This window comes from Papio anubis, chromosome 17 (genome assembly GCF_008728515.1).
Source record: "Papio anubis isolate 15944 chromosome 17, Panubis1.0, whole genome shotgun sequence".
In the NCBI taxonomy this organism is placed as follows: domain Eukaryota; kingdom Metazoa; phylum Chordata; class Mammalia; order Primates; family Cercopithecidae; genus Papio; species Papio anubis.
In genome coordinates, this window is record NC_044992.1 from 4,379,670 (window position 1) to 4,407,144 (window position 27,475).

Sequence of the window (27,475 nt, forward strand, 5' to 3'; positions counted from 1 at the left end):
AAGAACCCTCCCCTCTAAAACCATCTCCAGCATCCCTCCTGCTCCCGTGCACCTGCTCCTTGACCTCTAAGCCCAGGGACCTCCAATTTTTTTTTTTTTTTTTTTTTTTTTTTTTTTTGAGAGACTGGAGTGTCACCCAGGCTGGAGTGCAATGGCATGATCTTGGCTCACTACAACCTCTGCCTCCTGGGTTCAAGCAATTCTCCTGCCTCAGTCTCCCCAGGAGCTAGGATTACAGGCGCCCGCCACCACACCCAGCTAATTTTTGTATTTTTTTTTTTTTTTTTTTTTTTTTTTTTTGAGGCGGAGTCGGCTCTGTCGCCAGAGCTGGAGTTGCGGTGGCCGATCTCACGACTCACTACAATCGCCCCGGGTCCGCCATTCTCCGGCCTCAGCCTCCCGAGTAGCTGGGACCACAGGCGCCAGCCACCTCCTTGACTGGATTTTGTATTTTTTAGTAGAGGCGGGGTTTCACCCGTGTTAGCCAGGATGGTCACCGATCTCCTGACCTCGTGATCCGCCCGCGTCTCGGCCTCCCAGAATGCTGGGATTACAGGCTTGAGCCACAGCACCCGGCCTGTATTTTTAGTAGAGATGGGGGTTTCACCATGTTGGCCAGGCTGGTCTTCGAACTCTGACCTGCGTGAGATTCCTGCATCTCGGCCTTCCAAAGTGCTGGAATTACAGGCGTGAGCCACCGCGCCCGGCCTTTTTTTTTTGAGATGGTGTCTCGCTTTGTCACCCAGGCTGGAGTGCAACGGCACAATCTTGGCTCACTGCAACCTTCGTCTCCCGGGTTCAAGCAATTCTTCTGCCTCAGCTTCCCGAGTGACTGGGACTACAGGTGCACACCACCACGACCAGCTAATTTTTGTATTTTTAGTAGAGACAAGGTTTCACCATATTGGCCAGGCTGGTCTCGAACACCTGATCTCCTGATCCGCCCACCTGGGTCCCCCAAAGTGCTGGGATTACAGGCGTGAGCCACCGCGCCCAGCCGATCTCAACTTTTTTTCAGGAGAATCAGAACCCTCGGGGTGCCATGGTAAAAATCCAGAGTCAGGCTCCACCTTTCCAGATTCTGAGTCAGAAGGTCCCAAGAAGAATCCAAAAATCTCGATTTTTAATTAGTACACACTTTGAAAAACTGCCCTTTTTATTTATTTTATTGATTGATTGATTATCTTTTTTTGAGATGGAGTCTCATTTTGCCGCCCAGGCCGGAGTCCACTGGGGCAATCTCCGCTCACTGCAACCTCCACCTCCCGGGTTCAAGCCGTTCTCCTGCCTCAGCCTCCCAGATAGCTGTGATTACAAGTGAATGCCACCATGCCCGGCTAATTTTTGTGGGGTTTTTTTGGGTTTTTTTTGGTTTTGAGACGGAGTCTCGCTCTGTCCCCCAAGCTGGAGTGCGATGGCACGATCTCGGCTCACTGCAAGCTCCGCCTCCCGGGTTCACGACATTCTCCTGCCTCAGCCTCCCAAGCAGCTGGGACTACAGGCGCCCGCCACCGCGCCTGGCTCATTTTTTGTATTTTTAGTAGAGATGGGGTTTCACTGTGGTCTTGATCTCCTGACCTTGTGATCCGCCCGCCTCAGCCTCCCAAAGTGCTGGGATTTCAGGCGTGAGCCCCCGTGCCCGGCCTAATTTTTGTATTTTTATAGAGCCAATATCTCACCATTGCACTTCAGCATCGGCGACAAGAGCAAAACTCTGTCTCAATAAATAAATAAACAAATAAATAAATACATAAATAAATAGTCTAATTCAATGGCATTTAGTATATTCACGATGTTGTACAACCAACTATCACCTCTGTCTAGTTCCAAACATTCGGCTTCCTGTATTTTTAATAATACATAAATGTTTTAAATTTTTCTTTCTTAAGGCCGGGCGCAGTGACTTACACCTGTAATTTGTAATCCCAGCACTTTGGGAGGCCAAGGCGGGTGGATCACCTGAGATCAGGAGTTCCAGACCAGCCTGGTCAACATAGTGAAACCCTGTCTCTACCAAAAATACAAAAAATTAGCTGGGCATGGTGGTGCGCGCCTGTAATCCCAGCTACTTGGGAGGCTGAAGCAGGAGAATCACTTGAACCTGGGAGACAGAGGTTGCAGTGAGCCAAGATCGTGTCACAGCACTCTAGCCAGGGTAACAAGAACAAAACTCCATCTCTAAAAAAAAAATTATTTTTGCTTTTTAGGTTCATACACTAGGACAATTTTCTATTTTCATGTAGTCAGTTATAATAGGCACTAAAAAAAAAAAAAAGCTTATGGTGGGGCGTGGCGGCTCACGCCTGTAATGCCAACACTTTGGGAGACCAAGATGGGCGGATCACGAGGTCAGGAGATCGAGACCATCCTGGCTAACACGGTGAAATCCCGTCTCTACTAAAAAATTAGCCGGGCGTGGTGGCGGGCGTCTGTAGTCCCAGCTACTCGGGAGGCTGAAGCAGGAGAACGGCTTGAACCCAGGAGGCGGAGCTTGCAGTGAGCAGAGATCAGGCCACTGCACTCCAGCCTGGGTGACACAGCAAGACTCCATCTCAAAAAAAAAAAAAAAAAAACGATGACAACAAAAAACAGTTTATTGGGTTTTTTGTCACAAAGCTTTTGGCCCTTCTGTTTTCCCACTACTTGACACTTCATTTTCTTTCCAGACTATGCTTCAAGATCATCATATCAACCCCTATCTCATCAGCACACTCAACCCTCCATTCACGATCGTATTCTCAATCCACAGCCTGGATCCATCCAACTATATCCCTTTCTCTGCTCTGAACACAGGGGTTGGTGCTCATACAACCTCTTATTTGTTCATTCAACACATTTTTCTTTTTTTTTTTTTTTTTTTTAGAGGGGGAGTCTCGCTCTGTCGCCCAGGCTGGAGTGCAGTGGCCGGATCTCAGCTCACTGCAAGCTCCGCCTCCCGGGTTCACGCCATTCTCCTGCCTCAGCCTCCCGAGTAGCTGGGACTACAGGCGCCGGCCACCACGCCCGGCTAGTTTTTTGTATTTTTTTAGTAGAGACGGGGTTTCACCGCGTTAGCCAGGATGGTCTCGATCTCCTGACCTCGTGATCCGCCCGTCTCGGCCTCCCAAAGTGCTGGGATTACAGGCTTGAGCCACCGCGCCCGGCCACATTTTTCTTTTTTTTTTTTTTTTTTTTTTGAGACAGAGTTCTCACTGTGTCACCCAGGCTACAGTGCAGTGGCCCAATCTCGACTCACCACAACCTCCGCCTCCTGGGTTCAAGCGATTCTTCTGCCTCAGCCTCCCGAGTAGCTGGGATTACAGGCGCCCGCCATCCCACCCGCCTAATTTTTCTATTTTTAGTAGAGACGGGGTTTCACCATGTTGGCCAGGCTGGTCTCGAACTCCTAGCCTCATGTCATCCACCTGCCTCAGCCTCCCAAAGTGCTGGGATTACAGGCGTCAGCCACTGTGCCTTGCCAACAAACTTTTTAAACACATTCTAGGTACCAGACACTAGGTATGAATCTGGGGCTGCTAAAAATGTACAGTCTCTAACCCAAGGTGGGCCCGCAATGCCAGACAAACTCTTGTCTCTCTCCAAGTCTCTGGTTACCTCCCTCTCCTGCTCCCATCTTATGTACTAATTCTCTTTTTTTTTTTTTTTTTTTTTTAAAGATGGAGTTTCACTCTTTTTGTCCAGGCTGGAGTGCAACAGCACAATCTCGGCTCACTGCAACCTCCACCTTCCTAATTCAAGCAATTCTCCTGCCTCAGCCTCCTGAGTAGCTAGGATTACAGACACCTGCCACCACGCCCGGCTAATTTTTGTATTTTTAGTAGAGACGGGGTTTCACCATGTTGGCCAGGCTGGTCTCAAACTCCCGACCTCAGGTGATTCCCCTGCCTCAGCCTCCCAAAGTCGTAAGATTACAGGCGTGAGCGCCCAGCTACCTACACACTAATTTTCTGCCTTCCTCATGCTCAAAGTGACTTCTGTTTTTCACAGAGATTAGGCAATGAAGAATGAATAATTTCAATTTCCCACCTCCTACTGACAAACAGTGACATCTACACCAATTCTCCTACACAACCAAGGTTAAGGTGCCCTCTCCAGTTCAAAGCTAATCCCTCCACCTGTGCTCAGATCGCTGTCCTCCCACCTCCACTGAGACCTTGATCCACCAAACCACACCCCTCTCCAACCTGTATCTATGGCTCTTCCTCCATGGTAAATAAGCCCATATAAGTCTCTTCTATTTAAGGAAAGAGGGAGGGAAGAAGAAAAAAAAGAGGAAGAAGGAAAGGGGAAACCAAACAAAACACTCTCCTCTACACTTATGTCTCTTATTTATTTCCTCTCTTCTTTGTTTTTTTTTTTTGTTTGTTTTGTTTTTTGAGACAGAGTTTCACTCTTGTCACCCAGGCTGGAGTGCAATGGCGAGATCTCGGCTCAATGTAACCTCCGCCTCCTGGGTTCAAGGGATTCTCCAGCCTCAGCCTCCTGAGTAGTTTGGATTACAGGCACCCAACACCATATCCAGCTAATTGTTGCATTTTTAGTAGAGATGGAGTTTCACCATGTTGGCCAGGCTGGTCTCGAACTCCTCACCTCGTGATCCACCCACCTCGGCCTCCCAAAGTACTGGGATTACAGGCATGAGCCACCATGCCCACGCCCTCTCTTACTTTTCATTCTTTCTTTACTTTTTGTTTTCAAAGTTATGTATACACATAAAGAGTCAGATAGTACTACAAGACCTATTCCAATAAAAAGCAGACCCTTCCCACTCTAATTTCCTCCTCCTCAGAGGCAACTACTGTCACCACCTTTTTTTTGAGACAGGGTCTTGCTCTGTCACCCTTGGCATGATCCCGGCTTACTGCAGCCTCCTCCATGCCCCAGGCTGAAGAGATCCTCCTACCTCAGCCTCCCAAGTAACTGGGACTACAAGTGCAAAAGCCACCATGCCCAGATAGTTTTATTTATTTTTTAATTTTTATTTTTATTTATTATTTTTTTTGAGACAGAGTCTCACTCTGCCACCAAGGCTGGAGTGCAGTGGCACTGTGTCGGCTCGCTGCAACCTCCGTCTCCTGGATTCAAGCAATTCTCCTGCCTCAGCCTCCCAAGTAGCTGGGATTACAGGCATCCACCACCACGCCTGGCTAGTTTTTATATTTTTAGTAGAGACGGAGTTTCACCGTGTTGGCCAGGCTGGTCTCGAACTCCTGACCTCAAGCGATCTGCTCGCCTCAGCCTCCCAAAGTGCTGGGATTACAGGTGTGAGCCACTGCGCCCGGCCAGTTTTTTTTTATTTTTTGTAGAGATGGGGTCTCCTCATGTTGCTCAGGCTATGCCCGGCCTACTTTCACAACCTTTAGATGTTTATTTTGGCATTTACCTCCCTATCTCTAAACATGCTTATTTGGCAACTTCTTGATTTTTGTTTTTGTTTGTTTTTTGTTTTGAGACAGAGTCTTGCTCTGTTGCCCAGGCTGGAGTGCAATGGCGTACTCTCGGCTCACTGCAACCTCCGCCTCCCAAGTTCAAGCAATTCTCCTGCCTCAGCCTCCTGAGTACCTGGGACTACAGACGTGTGCCACCACACCTGGCTAATTTTTGTATTTTTAGTAGAGATGGGGTTTCACCATGTTGGCCAGGCTGGTCTCGAACTCCCGACCTCAGGTGATCCACCAGCCCTGGCCTCCCAAAGTGCTGGGATTACAGGTGTGAGCCACTACACCTGGCTCGTGTGATAGATTTTTTTCATTACTTCCCTCATGGTTTGATTTTTCTAGGGTGTTTTTGTTCGTTTTGTTTTGTTTTCGAGACGGAGTCTTGCTCCAAATTGCAGTGTTACTGATACCTTCCAGTCTTCTGAAAATAATGTTCTTGGAGGAAGGGATCAAGAAATGTGGCACCATCATTTAAATTCCCTCAGGACTAACTCTATTGGACACATAAACAATAGCAACAACATCTACTTTCAATAAAATGTTGGCATTGCTCTCTGCCAATTACCTTGAGAGCCTGACTCAGGAACGAAAAGCTCTATACCGACCCTGGCCTTCAGCTCCTGACCTCAAGTGATCCCCCCGCCTTGGCCTCCAAAAGTGCTGGGATTACAGGCGTAAGCCACCACGCCCAGCCAAGGTTGCTTTTTTGGATTCAATCATGTTTTATACTATCTCTTACCTAAGAACTTGAATAGTTGTTCCCACCTCCCCCTTTTTATTTTAGTTTCTCTCTTTCGTGTTAGAAAGTTTCTTTAAATACCTAGAAATCTTTGCTTTCTGCTCACATTTGAGAGCGGGTGCTTAGCGTGACTTGGTGGCTCACATCTGTAGTCCCAGCTACTCAGGAGGCTGAGACAGGATGATCACATGAGCCCAGGAGTTCAGGACTACAATGAACTATGATTGTGCCACTGCACTCCAGCCTGGGTGACATACAGAGGCCCTATATCAAGAAATAAAAAAAAAAAAAAGAGTGAGGTGCTAAGAAGTTGACTAGAATTTCCATGTACACAGTTGGGACTTACCAACTGTGAGTTTCACTATGAGGTTATCTGGCCAACTGACTGGTTGGAGAGCCCCTGATGTTCATATCCTGAGGTCTTTTCTCTTTTGTCAAATTCCCCAGAGAAGAGTCTTCCAGTCTCTTACCTGGAAAGTATAAGCCTTGCTGATGGAGTTCTGGAAACTACCACTCACTGTATAAACTTTCGGTGGGGGGGGGTTGTTTGTTTGTTTTTGATACAGGGTCTCACTCTGTCACCCAGGCTGGAGAGCAGTGGTGTGATCAGGACTCACCACAGTCTAAACTCCCAGACTCAAGCAATCCTCCCATCTCAGCCCCCTCCAAGTAGCTGGGACTAGTTTTGTATTTTTTGTAGAGTTAGGATCCCACTATGTTGCCCAGGCGGGTCTCAAACTCCTGGGCTCAAGTGATCCTCCCGCCTTGGCCTCCAAAAGTGCTAGAATGACAGGCATGAGCCAACTCATCTGGCCCTAAACTTACTTTTGTTTTCTTTTTTTTGAGATGGAGTCTTGCTCTGTCTTCTAGGCTGGAGTGCAGTGGCACAGTCTCGGCTCACTGCAGCCTCCACCTTCCAGGTTCAAGCAATTCTCTTGCCTCAGCCTCCCAACTAGCTGGAATTACAGGGGCCTGCCACCGCGCCCGGCTAATTTTTGTAGAGATGGTGTTTCACCATGTTGCCCAGGTTGGTCTCGAACTCCTGACCTCAGGTGATCCTCCCGCCTCGGCCTCCCAAAGTGCTGGGATTACGAGTGTGAGCCACTGCACCCGGCCTAATCTCTGTTTTCAACGCAGTGGTCTTGCCCTCAACTGTACTCAGGTGCTCTCTAAGCTAAAAACCTGTTTTCCATTTCCAACAAAGAAACCTCCAGTATTCTGATGGGTTGGGGAAGATCAGTTGCCAAGATATATAGAGTCAATAAAGAGATCTGGAGGTCTAACTTCAAATAATCCTCCTAATTTTAGTACCACTTTCACCCCAGTTGTACACGATGCTACTAATTTCATGGTAAATCAGGTTGCTTGTAAGCTTTCTTTGCTGCTGGCTTAGTTACCACTTGACTACAAAATCAGTCTGTTTTTCAATATCCGTCTAAAGTTTTGCTATTAACTCCTCTCCCTTTGACTCCTTTTAAAAACACTTTAGGCCAGGCACAGTACGCTCACACCCATAATCCTGGCACTTTGGGAGGCCAAGGCAGGAGGACCCTTTGAGTTCAGGAGTTCAAGACCAGCACAGGCAACACAATGAGACCCTGTCTCTACAAAAAAAAAATTAAAAATTAGCCACATGTGGTGGTACACACCTATGGTCCTGACTATTCAGAAGGCTGAAGTGGGAGGATCACTTGAGCTTGGGAGTTTGAGGCTGCAGTGAGCCATGACTGAGCCACTGCATTCCAGCCTGGGCAGCAGAGTAAGACCTTGTCTCGAAAAATACATTTTTTTTAAAAAAAGCCACTTTACTGTCATCTGATTAGCTTTTAGGGAAGGATTAAGTCAAATGCCAGACCCATCAAGTGTTTTGTTTTTGAGACAGGGTCTCGCTCTGTCATCCAGGCTGGAGTGCAGTGGCACAATCCATGGCTTACTGCAGCCTCGACCTCTCAAGCTCAAGAAATCCTCCCATCTCAGCCTCCCAAGAAGCTGGGAAGACAGGTGTCAGCCACCAAGCCTGGCTATTTTTTTTTTTTTTTTTTTGAGACGGAGTCTCGCTCTGTCGCCCAGGCTGGAGTGCAGTGGCCAGATCTCAGCTCACTGCAAGCTCCGCCTCCCGGGTTCCCGCTATTCTCCTGCCTCAGCCTCCTGAGTAGCTGGGACCACAGGCGCCGCCACCTCGCCCGGCTAATTTTTTGTGTTTTTAGTAGAGACGGGGTTTCGCCGTGTTAGCCAGGATGGTCTCGATCTCCTGACCTTGTGATCCGCCCGTCTCGGCCTCCCAAAGTGCTGGGATTACAGGCTTGAGCCACTGCGCCCGGCCGGCTATTTTTTTTAAATTTTTAAATATTTATATTTATATATTATTATTATTATTTATTTATTTGAGACGGAGTTTCACTCTTGTAGCCCAGGCTGGAGTGCAATGGCACAGTCTCAGCTCACCGCAACCTCTGCCTCCCAGGTTCAAGCGATTCTCCTGCCTCGGCCTCCCAAGTAGCTGGGATTACAGGCATGTGCCACCATGCCCAGCTAATTTTGCATTTTTAGTAGGGACGGGAGTTTCTCCATGTTGGTCAGGCTGGTCTTGAACTCCTGACCTCAGGTGATTCACCCACCTCGGCCTCCCAAAGGGCTGGGATTATAGGCGTGAGCCACCGCACCTGGCCTTTATTTTTTAAAATATAGGAGACAGGGTCTCACTATATTGCCCAGGCTGGTCTCAAAGTCCTTAGTTCAAGTGATCCTCCCGCCTCAGCCTCTCAAAGAGCTGAAATTACAGGAGTGAGCCAACATGCCCAGCCCCCCAATTTTTTTTATAAAGATAGTATCTCACTACATTCCCCAGGCTAGATCATTCAGTTTAACTGAGTATAACCTTCATTTGCTAACCTTGGGCAAACTGGTTTCATTTTTGATAATCTTCTATAAACTGTTACAAGAGATCTTTCCAAAAAAGGTAATTCTGGTCATAACACACTTCTTAAAAACACTTTAAAGGCGCAAATGCCTTCAAACTCGAGTCCAAAGTACTTAGCTTCCAAGACTTTTCCTGATTCCGCTCCTCTCTCCAGCCTCACCATTGTCATACCTAACCCCCACCACACTCCATTCACTCCAGGCAGACAGAATCCCTTGCTGGACTCCACATGCGCTGAGCCCGTCACAGCACCATGCTCTTGCCTATGACGTCTCCCTTTTCCACTACAAGCTCTCATCCACGTAGCTCCCCTTTAAGATTGAGCTCACACCTGTAATCCCAGCACTTTGGGAGGTCGGAGCAGGTGGATTACTTGAGGTCAGGAGTTCGAGACCAGCCTGGCCAACATGGTGAAACCCCCGTCTCTACTGAAAATACAAAAATTAGCCGGGCGTGGTGGCGGGTGCCTGTAGTCCCAGGTACTCAGGAGGCTGAGGCAGGAGAATCGGTTGAACCTGGGAGGTGGAGGTTGCAGTGACAGAGATCTTACCACTACACTCCAACCAGGGCGACAGAGTGAGACTCTGATAAATAAACTCATGTATAATAAACTAAATAGAGGCCACAGACGGTGTCAAGAAGGCGGACAGGTCTGAATGGCCTTGGGCGAGGAGATATTCCACTGTCGCCTCTGACTACAGGTGGTCCTGTGGCTGAGGCGCCGCGGACCCTGGGAGTTGTAGTTCACCAGGTGGACCGAGTGGGGGCGAGGCTGCGCTGAGCATCCTGGGAATTGTAGTGCTCCCTACACGGTGCCCTCTGCGCAGGCGCACACCGAGAGCCACTTCCGGAACAAGCGTCGCGTTTCTCAGGAGAAACTCCAGGTGAGAATTCCCAGAGTGACGATGGCTACCTATAGTCTGGCGAACGAGAGACTACGCGCCCTGGAAGACATTGAACGGGAAATCGGCGCCATCCTTCAGAATGCAGGTTCGGGATGCGACAACCCGGACGGCGGGGAGCGAACGCGTGGCCGGGCTGCACGCACAGGCTGACCCGGCACTCGGAGCGGGGTTGGGGAGGAACTCCTACGTGCGTGCGCAGCGAAAGGGCGGGATTGAGAGGGGCTGGCCCTAGGGCGGGGCTACACTGGCAGTCTCCGTGTGTCCCCTCCCTCTCTCCGCCCTGGCAGGTACTGTCATCCTAGAACTGTCCAAGGAAAAAACCAACGAGCGGCTTCTAGACCGGCAGGCGGCGGCCTTCACCGCTTCAGTGCTACACGTGGAGGCGGAGCTGTCGGCTCAGATCCGCTACCTCACCCAGGTCGGTGTGTCTGGAGGGTGCTGCGAGCGGACCCCAGCTCTGGGTCAAAGCCTCAGCCTTGGGTGATCCCGGGTGGAGCATTAACTGGGCAGGCCCAGACCTCCCCAGCCGGCCGTCCAGAGCCGGTTTCTTCCTCTAAAAGGAAAGAATGGGCTGGGCGCAGTGGCTTGACAGAGTTCGAGACCAGCCTGGCCTACACGGTGAAACCTGGTCTCTAACAAAAATATAAAAATTAGGCTGGGTGCGGTGGCTCACTCCTGTAATCCCAGCACCTTGGGAGGCCGAGACGGGTGGATCATCTGAGGTCAGGAATTCGAGACCAGCCTGGCCAACGTGGTGAAACTCCATCTCTACTAAATACACAAAAATTAGCTGGGCGTGGTAGTGAGCACCTGTAATCTCAGCTACTAGGGAGGCTGAGGCAGGAAAATCGCTTGAACCCAGGAGGTGTACTTAGCCGAGATCATGCCATTGCACTCCAGCCTGGGCAACAGAGCAAAAACTCTGTCTCAAAAAATAAAAATAATAAATCATAAAATGAAAGAATTAAAGGTGGCCCTGCGTACCTCACTGGGTAATATCACATGTGCCTGGGAGAAAATGTGTAAATTATGCTAGAACTACAGAACTTTGTCACTGGAAACTTGGCCTGACTTCAAGGCCACGAGGTCCCAGATCCTTATATCCTGAGAAGAGGGGGAGGATTGAGAAGATTCTGAACTTGTCGCAGGGATCGCTACCATTACTAATTTTTACAGTGTGCCAGATACTCTGCATTATTTTATCTAATCCTCAACAACTCTAGGAAGTAGTTATTGTCACTCCCATTTTACAGACAAGATTAACATAAGTTAAATGATTTATTTATCCAGCTACCAGGTGGCCTAACAAATTCAAACTCAGGTAAGAAATGAGACAAGAGACCTGATGCCTGCTTGGAGTAAGGGTAAAGGAGATGGTGCTCCATTGATAGTCTGTCTTGTAGGTGGCCACAGGGCAGCCCCATGAGGGCTCCAGCTACTCTTCGAGGAAGGACTGTCAGATGGCTCTGAAGCGAGTGGACTATGCCCGCCTCAAGCTCAGTGATGTGGCTCGAACCTGCGAGCAGATGCTGGAGAACTAGGCCAGGGAGGTGGACCCAGAGCTCAGAGGGAGACCATCGTCTGCGCCATGGGACAGAACCTGAGAACATGTAGGGTGGGGAGTATGGGCACCAACATGCCCTGCTGGTCAGAGTACCCTAGGACAAAGGGGCAAATGGTGGGCACGGAAAAACTGAAGCCCAAGCCTGCCCACAGCTATGCCCTGGCCTCTCCAACAGGGTGCTCCTGTTCTGCTCTCCACAAACACCCTGACAGGCTCAGAGAGGAGATGGAAACTCCCATACCCAACCCACTTCCTCTAACACTTCATGCTGCTGCCCCAGGCTTCCCGCAGACTTGGCCTAACGAAGACACATTCTTCTTCATTCAGAGAGGCAAAACAAGAACTAGAGTCTCAATAATAATAAAAGCAATAACAATAAAAACAAGATCAGACTCTCACTGGGGTAGGCAAGAGACTGAGGAAGTGAAACCAGCCCATGTGGTGTCCCAGCACAGCGCCTGCTAAGGAGGGAGGGTGGGAAAGCCCAGGCCTTCGTTGCGGGGACAAGAGGACGCAGGAGAGGGCTGAGGTGGGGAGGAACAACTGGTGTACTGGGGGAGATTTGGGACGAGGGGGAACCATGAGCAGAACAAATAAGCCAGGAATCATGGTAAGGGTGCAAGGGCCTGAGGCCGGTTGTTTCCATAAAGAAGACTCAATCATTATAAAAATAATTTTTAGTAGTTAAAAAACACACAGAGGGCCAGGTACAGTGGCTCACAGCTTTAATCCCAGCACTTTAGGGTGCCGAGGTGGGCGGATCACCAGATCAGGAGTTCGAGACCAGTCTGGCCAACATGGTGAAACCCTGTCTCTACTAAAAATACAAGAATTAGCCGGGTGTGGTGGTGAGCGCCTGTAATCCCAGCTACTCAGGAGGCTGAGGCAGGAGAATCGCTTGAACCCGCGAGGCGGAGGTTGCAGTGAGCCAAGATCACACCATTCCACTCCAGCCTGGGCAACAGAGTAAGACTCAGTCTCAAAAAAAAAAAGAGTCCATCATTATAAAGATAATTTTTAGTAGTTAAAAAACACACATAGGGCCAGGCACGATGGCTCACACCTGTAATCTCAGCACTTCGGAAGGCCAAGGCAGGCGGATCACTTGCAGTCAGGAGTTTGAGACCAGCCTGGCCAACATGGTGAAACCCTATCTCTTCTGAAAATACAAAAATTAGCCAGGCGTGGTGGCGCATGCCTGTAATCCCACTCGGGAGGCTGAGGCAGGAGAATCACTTGAACCTGGGAGGTGGAGGTTGCAGTGAGTAGAGATCGTGCCACTGCACTCCAGCCTGGATGACAGAGCGAGACTCCGTCTCAAAGCAAAACAAAACAAAAAATACACATAGAATTTGTCCAAGTTATTATTACCCAGTATGAAAAGCACATTTTATAGTATAACCATTTTTAAATGAGGGGCCTAAGAGAGGGCAGTGGCTGGTTAGTCCTATGTTAGATATTAACAAATACGTGTAGGCTGAATATGGTAGGTCACGCTTCTTCTAATCCACACACTTTCGGAGGCCAAGGTGGGAGGATCACTTGACTCAGGAGTTCCATAACAGCCTGGGCAACGTACAGTCCGTACCTGAAAAACGAAAAACAAAACAAGTATACAGTGCCTGCCATGTTGTCGGGTTGATCTCCTTTATTATACCTTGTGTAAAAATAAACCACCGTTTACACTCACAAGGTTCCATTCTTGGCTCAGGTATGAGAGTCAGACGCCACAGGTATATAATGAAGCTGCAAATCTGGAAAGGATGAAGAAATTGAGAGATGAGCTCTGAGATCAAGGAGAGTGATGGGGGGATGAGGCTTGAACTAGGGAATCAGATCAAGACATTAACCCTATGACCTGGCCCACAGTAGGTGCTCAGTGAAAATTTGTTAATTGAATGACTTGCCCTCACCTCCCTCTGCAGCTTCATCTCCCACTAGCTTGCTCTAGCTATCTTCTCTGTGATGTTGCTGCAAGCACTAGTCCTTGTGCCCATGGTGGCTTTCTTCCCTCTCCACTCTCTACAGTCCCTGGCTGACTGTCCTCAGAGGGCCCAGAGTCAACCTTGTGCAGACAACCTTGATACTTGTGTGCGGAGGCCAGGTTTCCAGCCACCTGAGAGCCACTGGGTCAGGATCCCTGTCAGGAAGGCTCTGGGTCCCTGGGGGAAGGGTTCAGAGGTCCAGTTTACCTGGAGAGGACTGTGGTGACTGCCCCCTCCTCCTCTTGCACAGCACATAGGAAAGGAGTGCGGTGAGGATGAAGACGATGGCCAGGAGGGACAGGACCGGCACTGTGGCTGATGTCCCAGCTGTGGGACCAGCATTTTTTTTCAGCTGCTTCTGGTTCTCCCCAGCCTCAAGCCCAACTCCCAGACTGTGGCCCGCAGTGGGAATGGTGGTTTCACTGGGACGAGCGAGCTCTTTGTCCAAGGACAGTGATCCTGCTGGGAGGGTGGGGCGCTGGGTTGACTGCAAGATGGACAGGAGCATCTGGGTAGGGGTGTGGATGTCTGAAGATGCCCCCTCTGAGGCCTGAGAACTGGGGGTGCTGGTAGGAGGTAAATGCTCCTGGTGGGCCACACTCCCCAAGTAAGCATGTCCACATTCTGGAAAGGAAAGAAATGAGGAATCAGGACTATCAGGGGAAAAGGTGAAAAAGCAGATAGACGTGTAGCAGAGAAAAAGTAATATCTTTTCCTCACCCATCCCAAGGGTCAAGGCTGATACCCCTATAAATAAAAAACATTAACAAGAGAAAAGCCTAACATTTATTTAATCACAGTTTTACATGACATAGGAAACTTCAGAAACGAAGACCCAAATACCCAAGGAAAAGTGTATTTTTATGCTTAGGCTTGCTGTGAAGAATAGACAGTTGTATAGAAGTATGATTGGATTGGCTGGGCATGGTGGCTCACGCCTGGAATCCCAGCACTTTGGGAGGCGGAGGCGGGCAGATCACCTGAGGTCGGGAGTTCGAGACCAGCCTGACCAACATGAAGAAACCCAGTCTTTACTAAAAATACAAAATTAGCCAGGCATGGTGGCACATGCCTGTAATCCCAGCTACATGGGAGGCTGAGGCAGGAGAATCGCTTGAACCCGGGAGGCAGAGGTTGCAGTGAGCCGAGATCATACCATTGCACTCCAGCCTGGGCAACAAGAGCAAAACTCCGTCTCAAAAGAAAAAAAAAAAAGTATGATTGGACAAAAAGGGTATGATCTAATGGTAATACATGGGGAACGGGGGGACCAGAAAGGCCTGTCCAGATTCTTCTTGGCCTCCAAGTATAGGGCAGGACCCCTCTGAAACGAGGCCTATGACCTACTTCCAGATGAAGTTAGAGAATTCCTTTATGGCTAGCTGTCACAGAAAAACGGAAACAGCAGACTGAGCTACTTACTTCTGCTGTTTTCTTAATGACCAAAGTGCCATGTTTTGGAGTGTCGTGTTCTGAGCTCCAACAGAGGGAAGAGCGGGTCAGGGAGGATATCAAGCTAAAGGCCAGAAGAGGAAGGCAGTGACAGACGGAAAAGATAGGGGACAAGGAAGTGAGCAAACCACGAGACAAGTGGGTGTCATGAACTGGGAAATCAGAAGACCAGGGTTGGAATCCAGGCTCTGCTGTAAAGTAGCTGTGTAACCTCAAGTAGCTATGTAACCTCGCCCCTTGTCCCTAACCTCTCCGGAAGTGATTTCTTCCAGCTGTAACATGAGGATAATTGTAGTACCAAGGGCCAGGGTAACTGGGAGGATGAAAGGAAATCATGTAGGTCTAGGCAGACTTAAAGGCAGTATGGATGACACAGATCGTACAAAACTTTAGCTAGGACATGGAAGAACCTTTTGTATTTTAAAGGTTGTATATTTATTTTAAGAGAAAAATATAACCAGTGCATCAAACTTGTGACTTCACAGATGTTATTGCTTAGGATAATTTACTATTTAAGTTTTCTTTCTTTTTTTTCTTTTTTTTTTTGTTGCCCAGGCTGGAGTGCAATGGCGTGATCTTGGCTCACTGCACTCCGCCCCCAGGTTCAAGCGATTCTCCTGCCTCAGCCTCCCGAGTAGCTGGGATTACAGGCACCTGCCACCATGTCTGGCTAATTTTGTATTTTTAGGAGAGATGGGGTTTCACCATGTTGGTCCTGACCTCAGGTGATCCACCCGCCTCAGCCTCCCAGAGTGCTGGGATTACAGGCGTGAGCCACCGCGCCCGACCTCTCCAGCCTCGTGAGTTGAGATTTGGAGGAAGATCTGGGGGCCTCTACTTAAGTTTTCAAAACTAGTTTGTGCACACTTAAAAGTAATTCATTTCATTGTACGTAAATTTGAACTCAAAAGAGAAGAAAGCATTAAAATATTGAACTCTACTTAATATACATGCTGAAATGTCTTGGGATGAAGTACAACGATGTCCGCAACCTGCCTTGAAATGCACCAAGAGGCTGGGCATGGTGGCTCATGCCTGTAATCCCAGCACTCTGGGAGGCTGAGGCGGGTGGATCACCTGAGGTCAGGAGTTTGAGACCAGCCTGACTAACATGGAGAAACCTCGTCTCTACTAAAAAAATACAAAAATTAGCCGGGCACGGTGGCGGGCGCCTGTAATCCCAGCTATTTGGGAGGCTGAGGCAGGAGAATTGCTTGAACCTGGGAGGCGGAGGCTGCAGGGAGCTGAGCACACCATTGCACTCCAGCCTGGGTGACAGAGTAAGACTCCATTAAAAAAAAAAAATGCATCGAGAAATAAGGTGATGGATGATGGATAGAAGGATGAATAGATTATACTTAATAAAGCAAATATCGTGTAAGTGCTGTAAAATTGATAGTGTAAAATATATGTTTATGTAAATATGTAAAATATACATAAATAAAATTGTTGAATCTAGGTGGAGGCATTGGATATTCAGTGTGCCATTCTTTCAACTTTTGTATATGTGTAAATTTTCATAATAAAATATTGGAAAAGAAAAATAGGCCAGGTGTGGTGGCTCACGCCTGTAATCCTAGCACTTTTGGAGGCCGAGGCGGGCGGATCACAAGGCCAGGAGTTCGAGACCAGCCTGGCCAACATGGTGAAACCCCGTCTCTACTAAAAATACAAAAATTAGCCAGGCTTGGTGGTGCGCGCCTGTAATCCCAGCTACTCAGGAGGCTGAGGCAGGAGAATCGCTTGAACCTGGGAGGTAGAGGTTGCAGCAAGCCGAGATGGTGCCACTGCACTCCAGCCTGGACGACAGGGCAAGACTCCATCTCAATAAAATAAAATAAAATAGTACTTTGATTTCAAGAAAAATATTAATAAGTAGACAATAGCACACGTGGTAGAATGAATTGGCAAAAATCATGAAGGTGATGGTGAATGATCAACCCGCTGGCAAACGGGGACTGAGTCTAAGTACTTTGGACAGGATCAGAAGAAGGTTCTGGGAATGTGCGGCCCCAGGGGAAAAGCCTCAGGTAAAGAAGACGGTCAGGTGGAAGCCGCTAAGTCCTGGAGGCAGAGCCTGAAGAGCAGTGGGGAAGTCTCACCTTTGAGATCAAGACAGCTCATCAATTCCCGAACCCATGGGTCCTTACTGCCCCCACACACGCTCCAGGAAGGCAACTGGAACCTGCGGAGGAGAGACCTGGGCTCAGCTACGGCTCCTCCTTTCCTTCCTCATTCCAAAGGCGTTAAGTCGCTACCAAGAGCCCTTTCTGCTGGGACTGGGAAATTCCCCGGTAGGTGCGACGGAGTCATGAAATTTCGGGGAATGGGAGCAAACAGAACCCGGAGATCGGGCTAGGTGCGCCGGGAAGGAGTTCAGGTTTGACCAGAGAGGGTCCTGGACGCACCTGGCAAGGAGGGGCCGCGCAGGCGCTCGCAGAGGCAGGTGAAATTACCTGATGTAGTGTAGACAGTGATGGTAAGCTCTCAGGTGTTTCCGGAGACGATTCATGAACTGAGCCGATGGCGGGGAGTCAGAAGAAATTCTTTTACCACAATGACAGCTTCCAGTGACGGTGCCCTCGTTGCCATTGCCTGAGCAGGACAGAGGTGGTCAGCACGCGTTCCCAGGCCTAGGGTCCCCACTCCGCTGTTCCCTGGCCTCCAATCCACAGGTCCATGACAGCCTCTCCCGTGGACCCAGGGTCAGAGCGCCACGCTCACCCCACACATTATCACGACCCCCACAACATCCATAATCCCGCCCGGAGCCAGGTGTCCCGGGGCCTCTGTCGCCAACCCCGAGCGGCTGGCTGGCTTTCCTCTTGTCCCCGCTGCCTTCATCAACTCAACTCCGTGGGCCTCATGTCCCCTCCCCAAATCACCCCCTTCCCATGACTGGGGAATCTGGGTCCCCTGTCCCGCCCCCGGCTAACCTGGCGGAGGCAGGCACGCCAGCAGGAGCAGGAGCAGGAGCGGGCGGGCCCCGGGCCCCAAGGCCTGTCCCATGTCGGGGCTCCGCGGAGTCTGCGGGGATGGAGCCGTCTCGCTCTGACTCCCAGACAGGCTCCGGCGCATGACGTCCAGCTGGTTTCTCAATGGCTTTCGCCAAGGACTGGAGGAGACGGCGGCCGTCGACGCCAGGTCGCGGCCGGAGAGGAGGCGCGAGCCAGCGGCAGCCCCCGGCCCCGCTGCGCCCCGACCGTGCGCTCAGTACCCGGCCCGCGCCGTGCCAGCCTCTGGCCACAGGGAAAACCCGGGAGGAGGAGCTCCCGCGCCCTGCGCCCCCGCACTGGGCCCGAGCTCCGTGGATGGACGGCCAGGAATCTTGGAAGAAACCGAAAGAAAACTCGGGCGGCGGGCGAGGAGGGGCGGGAGGACGGCGTCCCGAGGAGCCGATTCGGTTCGGTTCAGGAGGCCACCCGCCTCGCCCGCCCCGAGCGCCCGCGGACCTGTGAGGCGGCCGCACGGCCGGACCGGCCCTCGTCCTCCAAGGCACTTTCACTTCCCCGCTCCGGGCGCCGCGGGACCCAGCCGCGCTATATGAGCCTCCCGGGCGGCCCGGTGGAGGGAGTCGCCGCCAGCCCCGGCCGCGCGCACCTGCGGGGCCACCACCCGCGGACGCACCGAGCCCGGGGGCGTGGCCGCCCGCTCAGCCGGCGAGGGCTCGGGCAGCCCTGACGTCACGACCGCACCCGCGCACCCTCCACCCCGAGGTATTTACCTTCGAAAAGTGGTGGCGGCTGCAGGTACCGGAGGATTGGGGTGGTCGGGAGGGGCTAGGTCTACCGGGGCTGCCCGTCACGCCGATCCGAGCCCAGGGAACACCCTCGCTCCCACTCCCATACCCCACTGACACGTCCAAAATGCTTCCCTCCCCACCAAACCCTTCCCGATAGGATTAGCCCTCTCTCCTCTCTAGCCTTAATTTAAACTCTGCTTTTGAGGGTCTGAACTCTCCAATGTTAAGCCCCAAATACCATCTCATCCCTGAGTAGTCTTCTCCAACCCTGGTCACCCACTTTCAAGTCCAGCCCCCATTTTCCTCCCTGAACTCCCATCCTCAGCCCTGAAAACCCTCTTCTCAGCTCCTAGCATATTCGTGGATCCAATCCTAAGTGACTCTCAAACCTACCCTCTCCTCCAAATTTGTGACCTAGCCCCAAACTCCATCGTTGCTCTCCTGTCCCTCACCATATATCCCTTCTTTTGCTCAGTCTGGGCCGGGGCCCTGTGCGCCTGAAGACATGGAGTTTGTGTCTGGATACCGGGATGAGTTCCTTGATTTCGCTGCCCTTCTCTTCGGCTGGTTCCGAAAGTTTGTGGCAGAGCGTGGAGCTGTAGGGACTAGCCTTGAGGGCCGCTGGTGGCAGCTGGAGGCCCAGATCAGAAGGCTGCCCCAGGACCCTGCGCTTTGGGTGCTCCATGTCCTGCCCAACCGTAGTGTGGGCATCAGCCTGGGGCAAGGGGCAGAGCCAGGTCCTGGACCAGGCCTGGGGTCTGCCCGGCTCCTGGGAGATGACCCTCCACTCCACCTGCGAGACCTGAGCCCCTACGTCAGCTTTGTCAGCCTAGAGGACGGGGAGGAAGGGGAGGAGGAAGAGGAGGAAGATGAAGAAGAAGAGAAGAGAGAGGAAGGGGGTGCAGGCACAGAGAAGGTGGAACCAGAGGAGGACCAGGAGCTAGCTCCTAGCAGCAGGGAGTCCCCCCAGGAAACAAACCCGCCAGGAGAGTCAGAGGAGGCTGACCGGGAGGCAGGAGGTGGCAAGGATGGCTGCCGAGAGGACAGGGTGGAGAATGAAACAAGACCCCAGAAGACCAAGGGACAGAGGAGTGGTAAGAACCCAGGGCTGGCCCTGCCCTACCTCTTGCCCAGCCATCCTCCCTTCAGAAGCCCTCCCCTGCCACTAGTTCTGAGTGCTGGCCTTCAGGCCAATCTGGCCTGAAAAGGTGTTTTTATTGACCCACAGTGGGTTTTGTTTTTTTTAAATTTAATGTTTAAACATTACAAGAAAAAAAATATCCAGAAGTCTGGATTTACACATTCCCAAGAAAAATCTCAAGCTCTGACAGGGGGCCTACATTTGTGCATGGCAGCGCGTTCTGGTCCTCTGTAGCAGCTGTCCCCTTTAGAAGGAGTGTGCGCTCTCTACCCAGTGCCCTTTACTTGGTGAGGTTACTTGCCTAGCCCCTGTAGGTATCTGAGTTTGCTACTCCTGACCCTGACCACATGTCTCTCGCTGTCCCCTACCACCTCAACTTTTCCCTCTTTCCCCAGAGGCTGCCCCCCTGCACCTTTCCTGTCTCTTACTTGTGACGGATGAGCATGGCACCATCTTGGGCATTGATCTGCTAGTGGATGGAGCCCAGGGAACTGCCAGCTGGGGCTCAGGGACTGAGAACCTGGCTCCTCGGGCCTATGCTCTCCTCTGTCACAGCATGGCCTGTCCCATGGGCTCTGGGGACCCCCGAAAGCCCCAACAGCTTACTGTGGGAGATGCCCGGCTGCATCGGTATAGAAATCTGGTATCTGAGGCTGGGGAGGGCTGGGGCCCTGGATTCCCAAGCACCCCCTCCAGCCTGATTCCGTCTTCCCCCCTATTTAGAGAGCTGGAGAGCTTGGTCCCAAGGCTAGGTGTGAAGTTAGCCAAGACCCCAATGCGGACATGGGGTCCCCGGCCAGGCTTCACCTTTGCTTCCCTTCGCGCTCGAACCTGCCACGTGTGTCACAGGCACAGCTTTGAAGTGAAGTTGACACCCTGGTGAGCAGCCCAAAAGCTGCGGGGAGAGGAAGATCCCAACAGTCAGGCAAATAGAAAGAAAGCAGGGTGGTGGGGGGGCCTAGCAGACAGAAGGAGGGGCAGGGACATGAGAAGATGCAGATGAAACAATACAGGCTATTACAGGCGGTTAGAGGGTGTAAGACAAACAGACCGAGGGACATATGGGCAGCTGCTGGGCAGATGGACAGCAGACAGGGCCCACAGAGGTTAACACTAGGTGCCCACCACCCACTGTGTCCTCAGCCCCCAGTGTAGTGCTGTCTTGTATTGTGGCGAGGCTTGTCTCCGGGCTGACTGGCGGCGGTGCCCAGATGATGTGAGCCACCGATTTTGGTGCCCAAGGCTTGCAACCTTCATGGATCGGGCAGGAGAACTGGCAGCCCTGCCTTTTACCTACACCGCAGGTACCATAAGGAGGTCAGAATGGTTGGGGGAAACTGGGCCCAGGTCTTTGAGACTGGGAATTAGATGTCTGGGAACAGGGTCCTGAAGTTGAAGGCTGAGAGTCTGGGGCTAGAGCCTAGATCCCTGGAACAAGGGCAGGAGCTGGGTGTTTGGGGCTGGAGACAGGGTCTGTGAGGCCAAGGACTGAGTGTCTAGGTCCCTGAGAGAGTGCAGGGATTGGGGGACAGAGATCCAAACACTTACTTGCTTCCCGACTCCACAACTAACTGGCAGTGTGACCTTAAACAAACCACTTTGCTTCCTGAAGCCTCCGTGTCCTCATCTATAAAAGAGGGATATGAACATACGTAAAGGCCCATGGAATTGTTACAAGGATTATCTTGGCTTGATATACTGGAGACACTCAGCAATGGTAGTTCCCTGCCTGACTGGAACCAGACTTAGAACCAGAGTCCTTGCGGGAGGCTGGGGAGAGTTCAAGTCTGGGGTTGTAGACCAGGCAATGGTTCACACCTGTAATCCCAGCACTTTGGGAGGCCAACCTAAGCCCAGGAGTTTGAGATCAACCTGGGCAACATAGACTCTTTCTCTACAAAAAGTAGAAAAAATTAGCCAGGCATGGTACACACGCTTGTGGTCACAATTCTCGGGAGGCTGAGGTGGGAGAATCGTTTGAGGCCAAGAGGTCGAGACTGCAGTGATCCGTGATCACGCCACTGCACTCTAGCTTGGGTGACAGAGCAAGACTCAAAAAAAAAAAGTCTGGGGTTCTAGCCCAGCACCTCAACTCCTCCCCTTCTCCTTCTCCAGAGGTGACCAGTGAAACCTTCAACAAGGAGGCCTTCCTGGCCTCTCGGGGCCTCACTCGTGGCTACTGGACCCAGCTCAGTATGCTGATTCCAGGCCCCGGCTCCTCCAGGCACCCCCGAGGCCACATGCCATCCCTCAGCCTTCGCGGTGGTACGTGGGCTCTCTCTTCAGGCTTGGGCCCCTCGGCATAGAGGAAAGGACTGGGAAGAAGTTGTCTGGGTCCCAGATAATCCCTCCACATACACACTGACCCCTACCAACAGCACCAGGGCCATTTCAGGCCTTTCCCAGCCCGCAATGGAATCACCCCTACCAACTCTACCCACAGGCCCCGTCCGTATGCAAACCCCCATTCCTCTTACTATGGCTCTCTCAGGGAATACAGCTCCCTTGGAAGAAAGAAGGAGATGGGTCAGGTGGGGGTCTCCCTGACCCCAGGCCCCTCTTTCTTTCATCCTCTCAGGAGACCCCTACCAGCTTCTCCAGGGGGACGGGCCTGCCCTGATGCCTCCTGTGCCCCCAGATCCACCCCGGGCTCTTTTTGGTGAGCTGGAGGGGCCCTGTGGGAGCTAGGGGTAGGGCCAGGGACTGGAGAACCAGAGCCTGGGTGGCTGTGAAGAAGCGGCCTATTAGACTAGAGGAGGTGGAGCCCAGGGACAGGTCCTCTTGTAACCCCCTCCTCCCAGGCTCATGGCAGGATTACTACACATGGCGTGGCCTCAGCTTGGACTCCCCCACAGCTGTGCTTCTCACCTACCCGCTGACCGTGTACTACGTCATCACCCACCTGGTGCCCCAGTCCTGTAAGGAGAGCGGAGTGGGGGGTGGGGGGAAGATGGGGGAGTGAGAATGGCCCACATCCTTACTGCACTGGCTTCTCACCCAGTCCCTGAGCTCAACATCCAAAACAAACAATCACTGAAGATCCACGTGGTGGAGGCCGGGAAGGAGTTTGACCTTGTCATGGTGTTTTGGGTAAGTCACCCCAGGCCCGAAGGTTGGGTATCTTCGTATGGGGGTGGGCACAGGGTAGAACCCAGATCTGTCCTTCTTTCTGTCCTTCAGGAGCTCTTAGTCCTGCTCCCCCATGTGGCCCTGGAGCTGCAGTTTGTAGGTGATGGCCTGCCCCCCGAAAGCGACCAGCAGCATTTTACCCTGCAGAGGGTAAGGGCTGAGGGGGCCCTGCTTTTCAGCCCTGACCCCTCCAGTGACCTCCTGGTCGGGCCCTGCCCTTCTGCCTCCCACTCCCCATCTTGCCTGGTGCATCCTCCAGTTCCCTGACTTCCAGTGGCCTTTGCACCCCACTCCTGGCCCCTCAGGACGGCCCCGAGGTGTCTGTCCGTCCTGGTTCTGGCATATCAGCACGGCCCAGCTCTGGCACTAAGGAGAAGGGAGCCCGCAGGGACCTGCAGATCAAAGTGTCAGCAAGGCCCTACCACCTGCTCCAGGGGCCCAAGCCCGACCTGGTTATTGGTAAGAGCCTAGGTCTCGGGGTAGGCATGTGGGGAAGGTGGGAGAGAAGCCCACCATGGAAGCCAGCTTCTCCCTCCTCTCTGTCTGCAGGATTTAACTCCGGGTTTGGTCTCAAGGATACGTGGCTGAGCTCTCTGCCACGGTTACAGGTGGGCAATGGGGGCAAAAGGGAACTTCTCTCCCCTCCTGCCTGGCCCCTCCCCATCTCCTTTTCTGAAAGTCTCTGGGCTCTCCTCTTCACCATCACCCGCTCCACAAACCTGGGGAGCGCCCACGGGTCCCCCTGCCTCTCTCTGTGTCTGTCTCGGTCCTCCCCCTCCTCCCTTCTGCCCGGTCTGTCCCGGGGCTTTCAGCCCTGTCTGTCATTCTGGCTGCTGGGACGAATCTGGGGAGGGGCCTCTCAGAGCGAGTCTCGCTCCACCCCAGTCCCTCCGAGTGCCAGCCTTCTTCACCGAGAGCAGCGAGTACGGCTGTGTGATGGACGACCAGACCATGGCGGTGGCCACTGGAGGGGGCACCAGCCCTCCCCAGCCCAACCCCTTCCGCTCCCCCTTTCGCCTCAGAGCGGCCGACAACTGCATGCCCTGGTAAGGGCCTGCGACCCTATTTCCTTCCTGACCCTTCACTTCTCTTACTCTCTGGCTCCACATCCACAAAGACCCACCTCTGCCCTGGTCCCTGCAGTCCTGGGACCCTCCTGCCCCCAGCCCAGCAACCTGCCTTCTCTGCCCCCACTACTCGTCGCCCCCATGGGAGGTCTCGACATCCCCCAGCACACCCCTCTTTAGATGTAGCTCACGGAATCTCCGCAACCCACAAAAGACCCCGCGACCCTCCAACAGACCCAACCCTGAGTCTAGCCCCACGCCCTGGAACTCAGAGGGGCAAGCCCCGCCCCTGGAGCCCCGCCCCCTAGTCCCTGACTGCGCCCCGCGCCCCCCGCAGGTACTGCAATGCCTTCATCTTCCATCTGGTTTACAAGCCTGCGCAAGGGAGCGGGACCCGCCCAGCGCCCGGCCCCCCACCCCCGTCCCCAACTCCCTCCGCTCCTCCTGCCCTTACCCGAAGGCGCCGAGGAGAAAAGAAACCCGGGCGGGGGGCCCGCCGGCGGAGATGAATGCTGATACCATAGTAGACCCCCTCCCAAACACTGAGAGGAAAACTTGAAAACACTCAAGGTCGAGGGGGAGGACAGGTTGGTAAAACACGAAAAGGTCAATAAAATTACTTGTTTGAAACCACTGAGTCATTGACCTTTTGATTACACGCTCATAATTGGGCCATTAAACTGGGAAGGAAGAGAAAGTTTTTGTTTGTTTGTTTGTTTTTTGAGACGGAGTTTCCCTCTAGTCGCCCAGGCTGGAGTGCAGGGGATGCGATCTCGGCTCACTGCAACCTCTGCCTCCCAGGTTCAAGCGATTCTCCTGCCTCAGCCTCTGGAGCTGGGATTACATGCTTGCGCCACCACACCCGGCTAATTTTTGTATTTTTAGTAGAGACAGGGTTTCCCCATATTGGCCAGGCTGGTCTCGAACTCGTGACCTCTGGTGATCCTCCCGCATCGGAAAAGGAGTTAGGGATGACTTACTTTCCCCCAGCCCCTTTTAGTCTCCTTGACGGCTGTCATTTCTTTAACTCAGAGTCAGGGATTGTGACCCTCCTTGGTAATCCCATGGCTCTCCTAATTATGTATTGACCAGTCGCTTTCCAGTCCCGGTCACCCTCAGGGACCAGCACCAAGGCAAGGAAAGACCAAGCAGCAGAAAGTGGCTTCTTCCTGGGGGCAGGGGAAACAAACAACCTCCTGGGACCACGCAGACCCTTGGTTTGGATTCAGTGAAAGGCCCCAGCCACCCATCTCCACCTTTTCTCACCACCTCATATCCAATAATCAACTCCTGCTGAGCTGTTCTCCTGAAATCACTCAAGTCCATCAAGGTATGTCCATTCCCGCTGCAAACTCCACCATATCTCATCGCCACATTGCAGCCCAAAGTATTCCTCCTAAAAAAAAGACATCTGAGGATGGGGCGCCATGGCTCATACCTGTAATCCCAACACTTTGGGAGGCCGAGGCAGGCAGATCACCTGAAGTCGGGAGTTCGAGACCAGCCTGGCTAACAAGGAGAAAATCCCATCTCTACTAAAAATACAAAATTAGCCGGGCGTGGTGGCACATGCCTGTAATCCCAGCTACTCAGGAAGCTGAGGCAGGAGAATCATTTGAACCTGGGAGACGGAGGTTGCGGTGAGCCAAGATCGTGCCATTGCACTCCAGCCTGGGTAACAGAGCAAGACTCGTCTCAAAAAAAAAAAAAAAAAAAAAAGACATCTGACCTCATTTCTCCCTTGCTTCAGTCCCTTCAGTGACTTCCCTTAGCTCTTACAGTGTGGGCTGCCTTAACGATTTCAGTCACTAAGTATAGAAAGGGAAAGACAGAGGACAAATCCGGGAGATACCACCTTAACCAAGGGACTAAGGTGAACAATTAAGTCCTGTTGATGTTACTCTTAAGTCTCTTTCATTTTATAACATACCTCCTTGACTTTTATTTTTTATTTCATGACACTGATTTGGCAAGACGCAGAGTCATTTGTCTCGTAGAATGTTCCTCACTCTGGAGCTGGCTGACTACTTCCTCAGGGTGTTTTTAATGTGTTCACTTATCTTCTTCAGCTCCTGTCAACGGGTAGTTAGAAGATGGAGATGACAAGGCTCTGCTGATGTGGTCCCTGCCAATCTCTGCAGGCTGATCTCATGCCATTTCCTTCCCCTGTCAACTCTGCAGCCAGATGCTTCTAAATAAGGATGCGCTCTCTCACTGTGGAACTTCCCATGTGCTTTTTGTTTTGTTGTGTTTTTGAGACGGAGCTTCGCTCTTATTGCCCAGGCTGGAGTGCAGTGGTACAATCTTGGCTCACTGCAACCTCTGCCTCCCGGGTTCAAGTGATTCTCCTGCCTCAGCCTCCCCAGTAGCTGGGATTACAGGTGCCCGCCACCACGCCCAGCTAATTTTTTTTATATATGGGGTTTCACCATCTTGGCCAGGCAGGTCTCGAACTCTTGACCTCAGATGATCTGCCTGCCTCGGCCTCCCAAAGTGCTGGGATTACAGGTATGAGCCACTGCTCCTGGCCAGAACTTCCCATGTTCTTGCTCAACTAATTCTTAGCCTAGGTGGCAGCCTAAATGTCACTTCCTTAAGAAAGGAAGAATTTCCTGACCCCATATGAGGTTAGACACCCCTCTCCCTATTAAGCCCTTATAGCACCTTGCATATCCCCTTTCATGACCTTTATCACACTTACAATTTCTTGTCTACCCTTTCAACTGTCAACCCAGAGGGGATGGGTGCTACCTCTATCCCCCAGGGTCTAGCCTGGCCAGGCATATGGCAGCATACAGTAGGAGCTCATTAACTGCTTATCAGATTGCTTTTCCCCCATACTTTCCACCCTCCCTCCTCATCTTTTCTCTCAGCTTCACCTCCTACAGCCGGAAAGGGGAAGTCTGGGTCTCTGGTGGACTGATGAAAAATAGAACTTTTCACCACTCTCTTGGCCAAAAAATAATCTTTTCGTAATTCCTGACATCTATTACACAACAATAGGAAAGGATGTGGTTATCTCCCAGCGGTGGGGTTATTAAGGATTTGTTTATTCATTTTGTTTCACTGGACTGCTCATTTTTCTTCCACGAACACAAGTACTTTTGTAATAAAAATGCTTAATATACAAATTGCTCTTTAATAATTCACTTACCAACTATTGATTGAATGCACAAGGCTTTGTGCCGAACCTTAGTGATGCAATGAGGGAAAAAGACATATATGGTCTCTGCCTCCATAAAGCTTACAGTTTAGGGCAGGGATCAGTAAACTACGGCTTCCAGCATTTACTTCCAGGATACAGTAAACAAAATGTAGCCCACCTTTTGTTTTTGCATGGCTCGTAAGCTAATAAGAAGATTTCACGGCCGGGCGCGGTGGCTGATGCCTGTA

General features: G+C 51.7%; 3 protein-coding genes across 5 annotated transcripts; 2 read left to right on the forward strand and 1 right to left on the reverse strand.

Moving 5' to 3' along the window:
• The first annotated feature begins 9,920 nt into the window (after nt 1-9,920).
• Nucleotides 9,921-11,956, forward strand: MED11 (mediator complex subunit 11). Of its 2 annotated transcripts, none has more exons than XM_017950284.3 (3): nt 9,921-10,087; nt 10,290-10,420; nt 11,293-11,956. In XM_017950284.3, exons 1-3 carry the CDS (start codon nt 10,003-10,005, stop codon nt 11,332-11,334), a joined length of 258 nt encoding a protein of 85 aa, XP_017805773.1. In that variant the 5' UTR covers nt 9,921-10,002; the 3' UTR covers nt 11,335-11,956. The 2 variants fall into 2 exon arrangements, with proteins under 2 accessions (XP_017805773.1, XP_003912185.1); XM_003912136.5 differs by having other exon boundaries at nt 11,406-11,956.
• A 956-nt stretch (nt 11,957-12,912) lies between these two features.
• On the reverse strand, nt 12,913-18,647 carry CXCL16 (C-X-C motif chemokine ligand 16). Its single transcript, XM_009189407.3, has 6 exons — nt 17,940-18,647; nt 17,460-17,598; nt 17,106-17,188; nt 13,759-14,175; nt 13,257-13,320; nt 12,913-13,154 (listed from the first exon to the last, which is right to left on the reverse strand). Exons 1-5 carry the CDS (start codon nt 18,079-18,081, stop codon nt 13,274-13,276), a joined length of 828 nt encoding a protein of 275 aa, XP_009187671.2. The 5' UTR covers nt 18,082-18,647; the 3' UTR covers nt 12,913-13,154; nt 13,257-13,273.
• On the forward strand, nt 18,542-24,712 carry ZMYND15 (zinc finger MYND-type containing 15). Of its 2 annotated transcripts, none has more exons than XM_003912138.4 (14): nt 18,542-18,752; nt 19,221-19,839; nt 20,282-20,516; nt 20,610-20,765; nt 21,030-21,190; nt 22,002-22,151; nt 22,465-22,545; nt 22,688-22,804; nt 22,888-22,976; nt 23,067-23,165; nt 23,321-23,474; nt 23,565-23,623; nt 23,901-24,061; nt 24,420-24,712. In XM_003912138.4, the coding sequence occupies exons 2-14, from the start codon at nt 19,251-19,253 to the stop codon at nt 24,589-24,591; spliced, it is 2,223 nt and encodes a 740-aa protein (XP_003912187.3). In that variant the 5' UTR covers nt 18,542-18,752; nt 19,221-19,250; the 3' UTR covers nt 24,592-24,712. The 2 variants fall into 2 exon arrangements, with proteins under 2 accessions (XP_003912187.3, XP_009187673.3); XM_009189409.3 differs by having other exon boundaries at nt 18,616-18,719.
• Nucleotides 24,713-27,475: the final 2,763 nt, after the last annotated feature.

Bases quoted from the DNA above. Each gene is read 5' to 3' on its own strand.
- CXCL16 (XM_009189407.3), bottom strand. From the start codon at position 18,081: ATGCGCCGGAGCCTGTCTGGGAGTCAGAGCGAGACGGCTCCATCCCCG. The intron at 17,599-17,939 runs GTTAGCCGGGGG...TGTCCTGCTCAG, and splicing joins GGCGTGCCTGCCTCCGCCAG to GCAATGGCAACGAGGGCACC. The intron at 17,189-17,459 runs GTAATTTCACCT...TCTCCTCCGCAG, and splicing joins CACTGTCTACACTACATCAG to GTTCCAGTTGCCTTCCTGGA.
- MED11 (XM_003912136.5), top strand. From the start codon at position 10,003: ATGGCTACCTATAGTCTGGCGAACGAGAGACTACGCGCCCTGGAAGAC. The intron at 10,088-10,289 runs GTTCGGGATGCG...CCGCCCTGGCAG, and splicing joins CGCCATCCTTCAGAATGCAG to GTACTGTCATCCTAGAACTG. The intron at 10,421-11,405 runs GTCGGTGTGTCT...TCTGTCTTGTAG, and splicing joins AGATCCGCTACCTCACCCAG to GTGGCCACAGGGCAGCCCCA.
- ZMYND15 (XM_003912138.4), top strand. From the start codon at position 19,251: ATGGAGTTTGTGTCTGGATACCGGGATGAGTTCCTTGATTTCGCTGCC. The intron at 19,840-20,281 runs GTAAGAACCCAG...CTCTTTCCCCAG, and splicing joins GACCAAGGGACAGAGGAGTG to AGGCTGCCCCCCTGCACCTT. The intron at 23,475-23,564 runs GTAAGAGCCTAG...CTCTGTCTGCAG, and splicing joins CAAGCCCGACCTGGTTATTG to GATTTAACTCCGGGTTTGGT.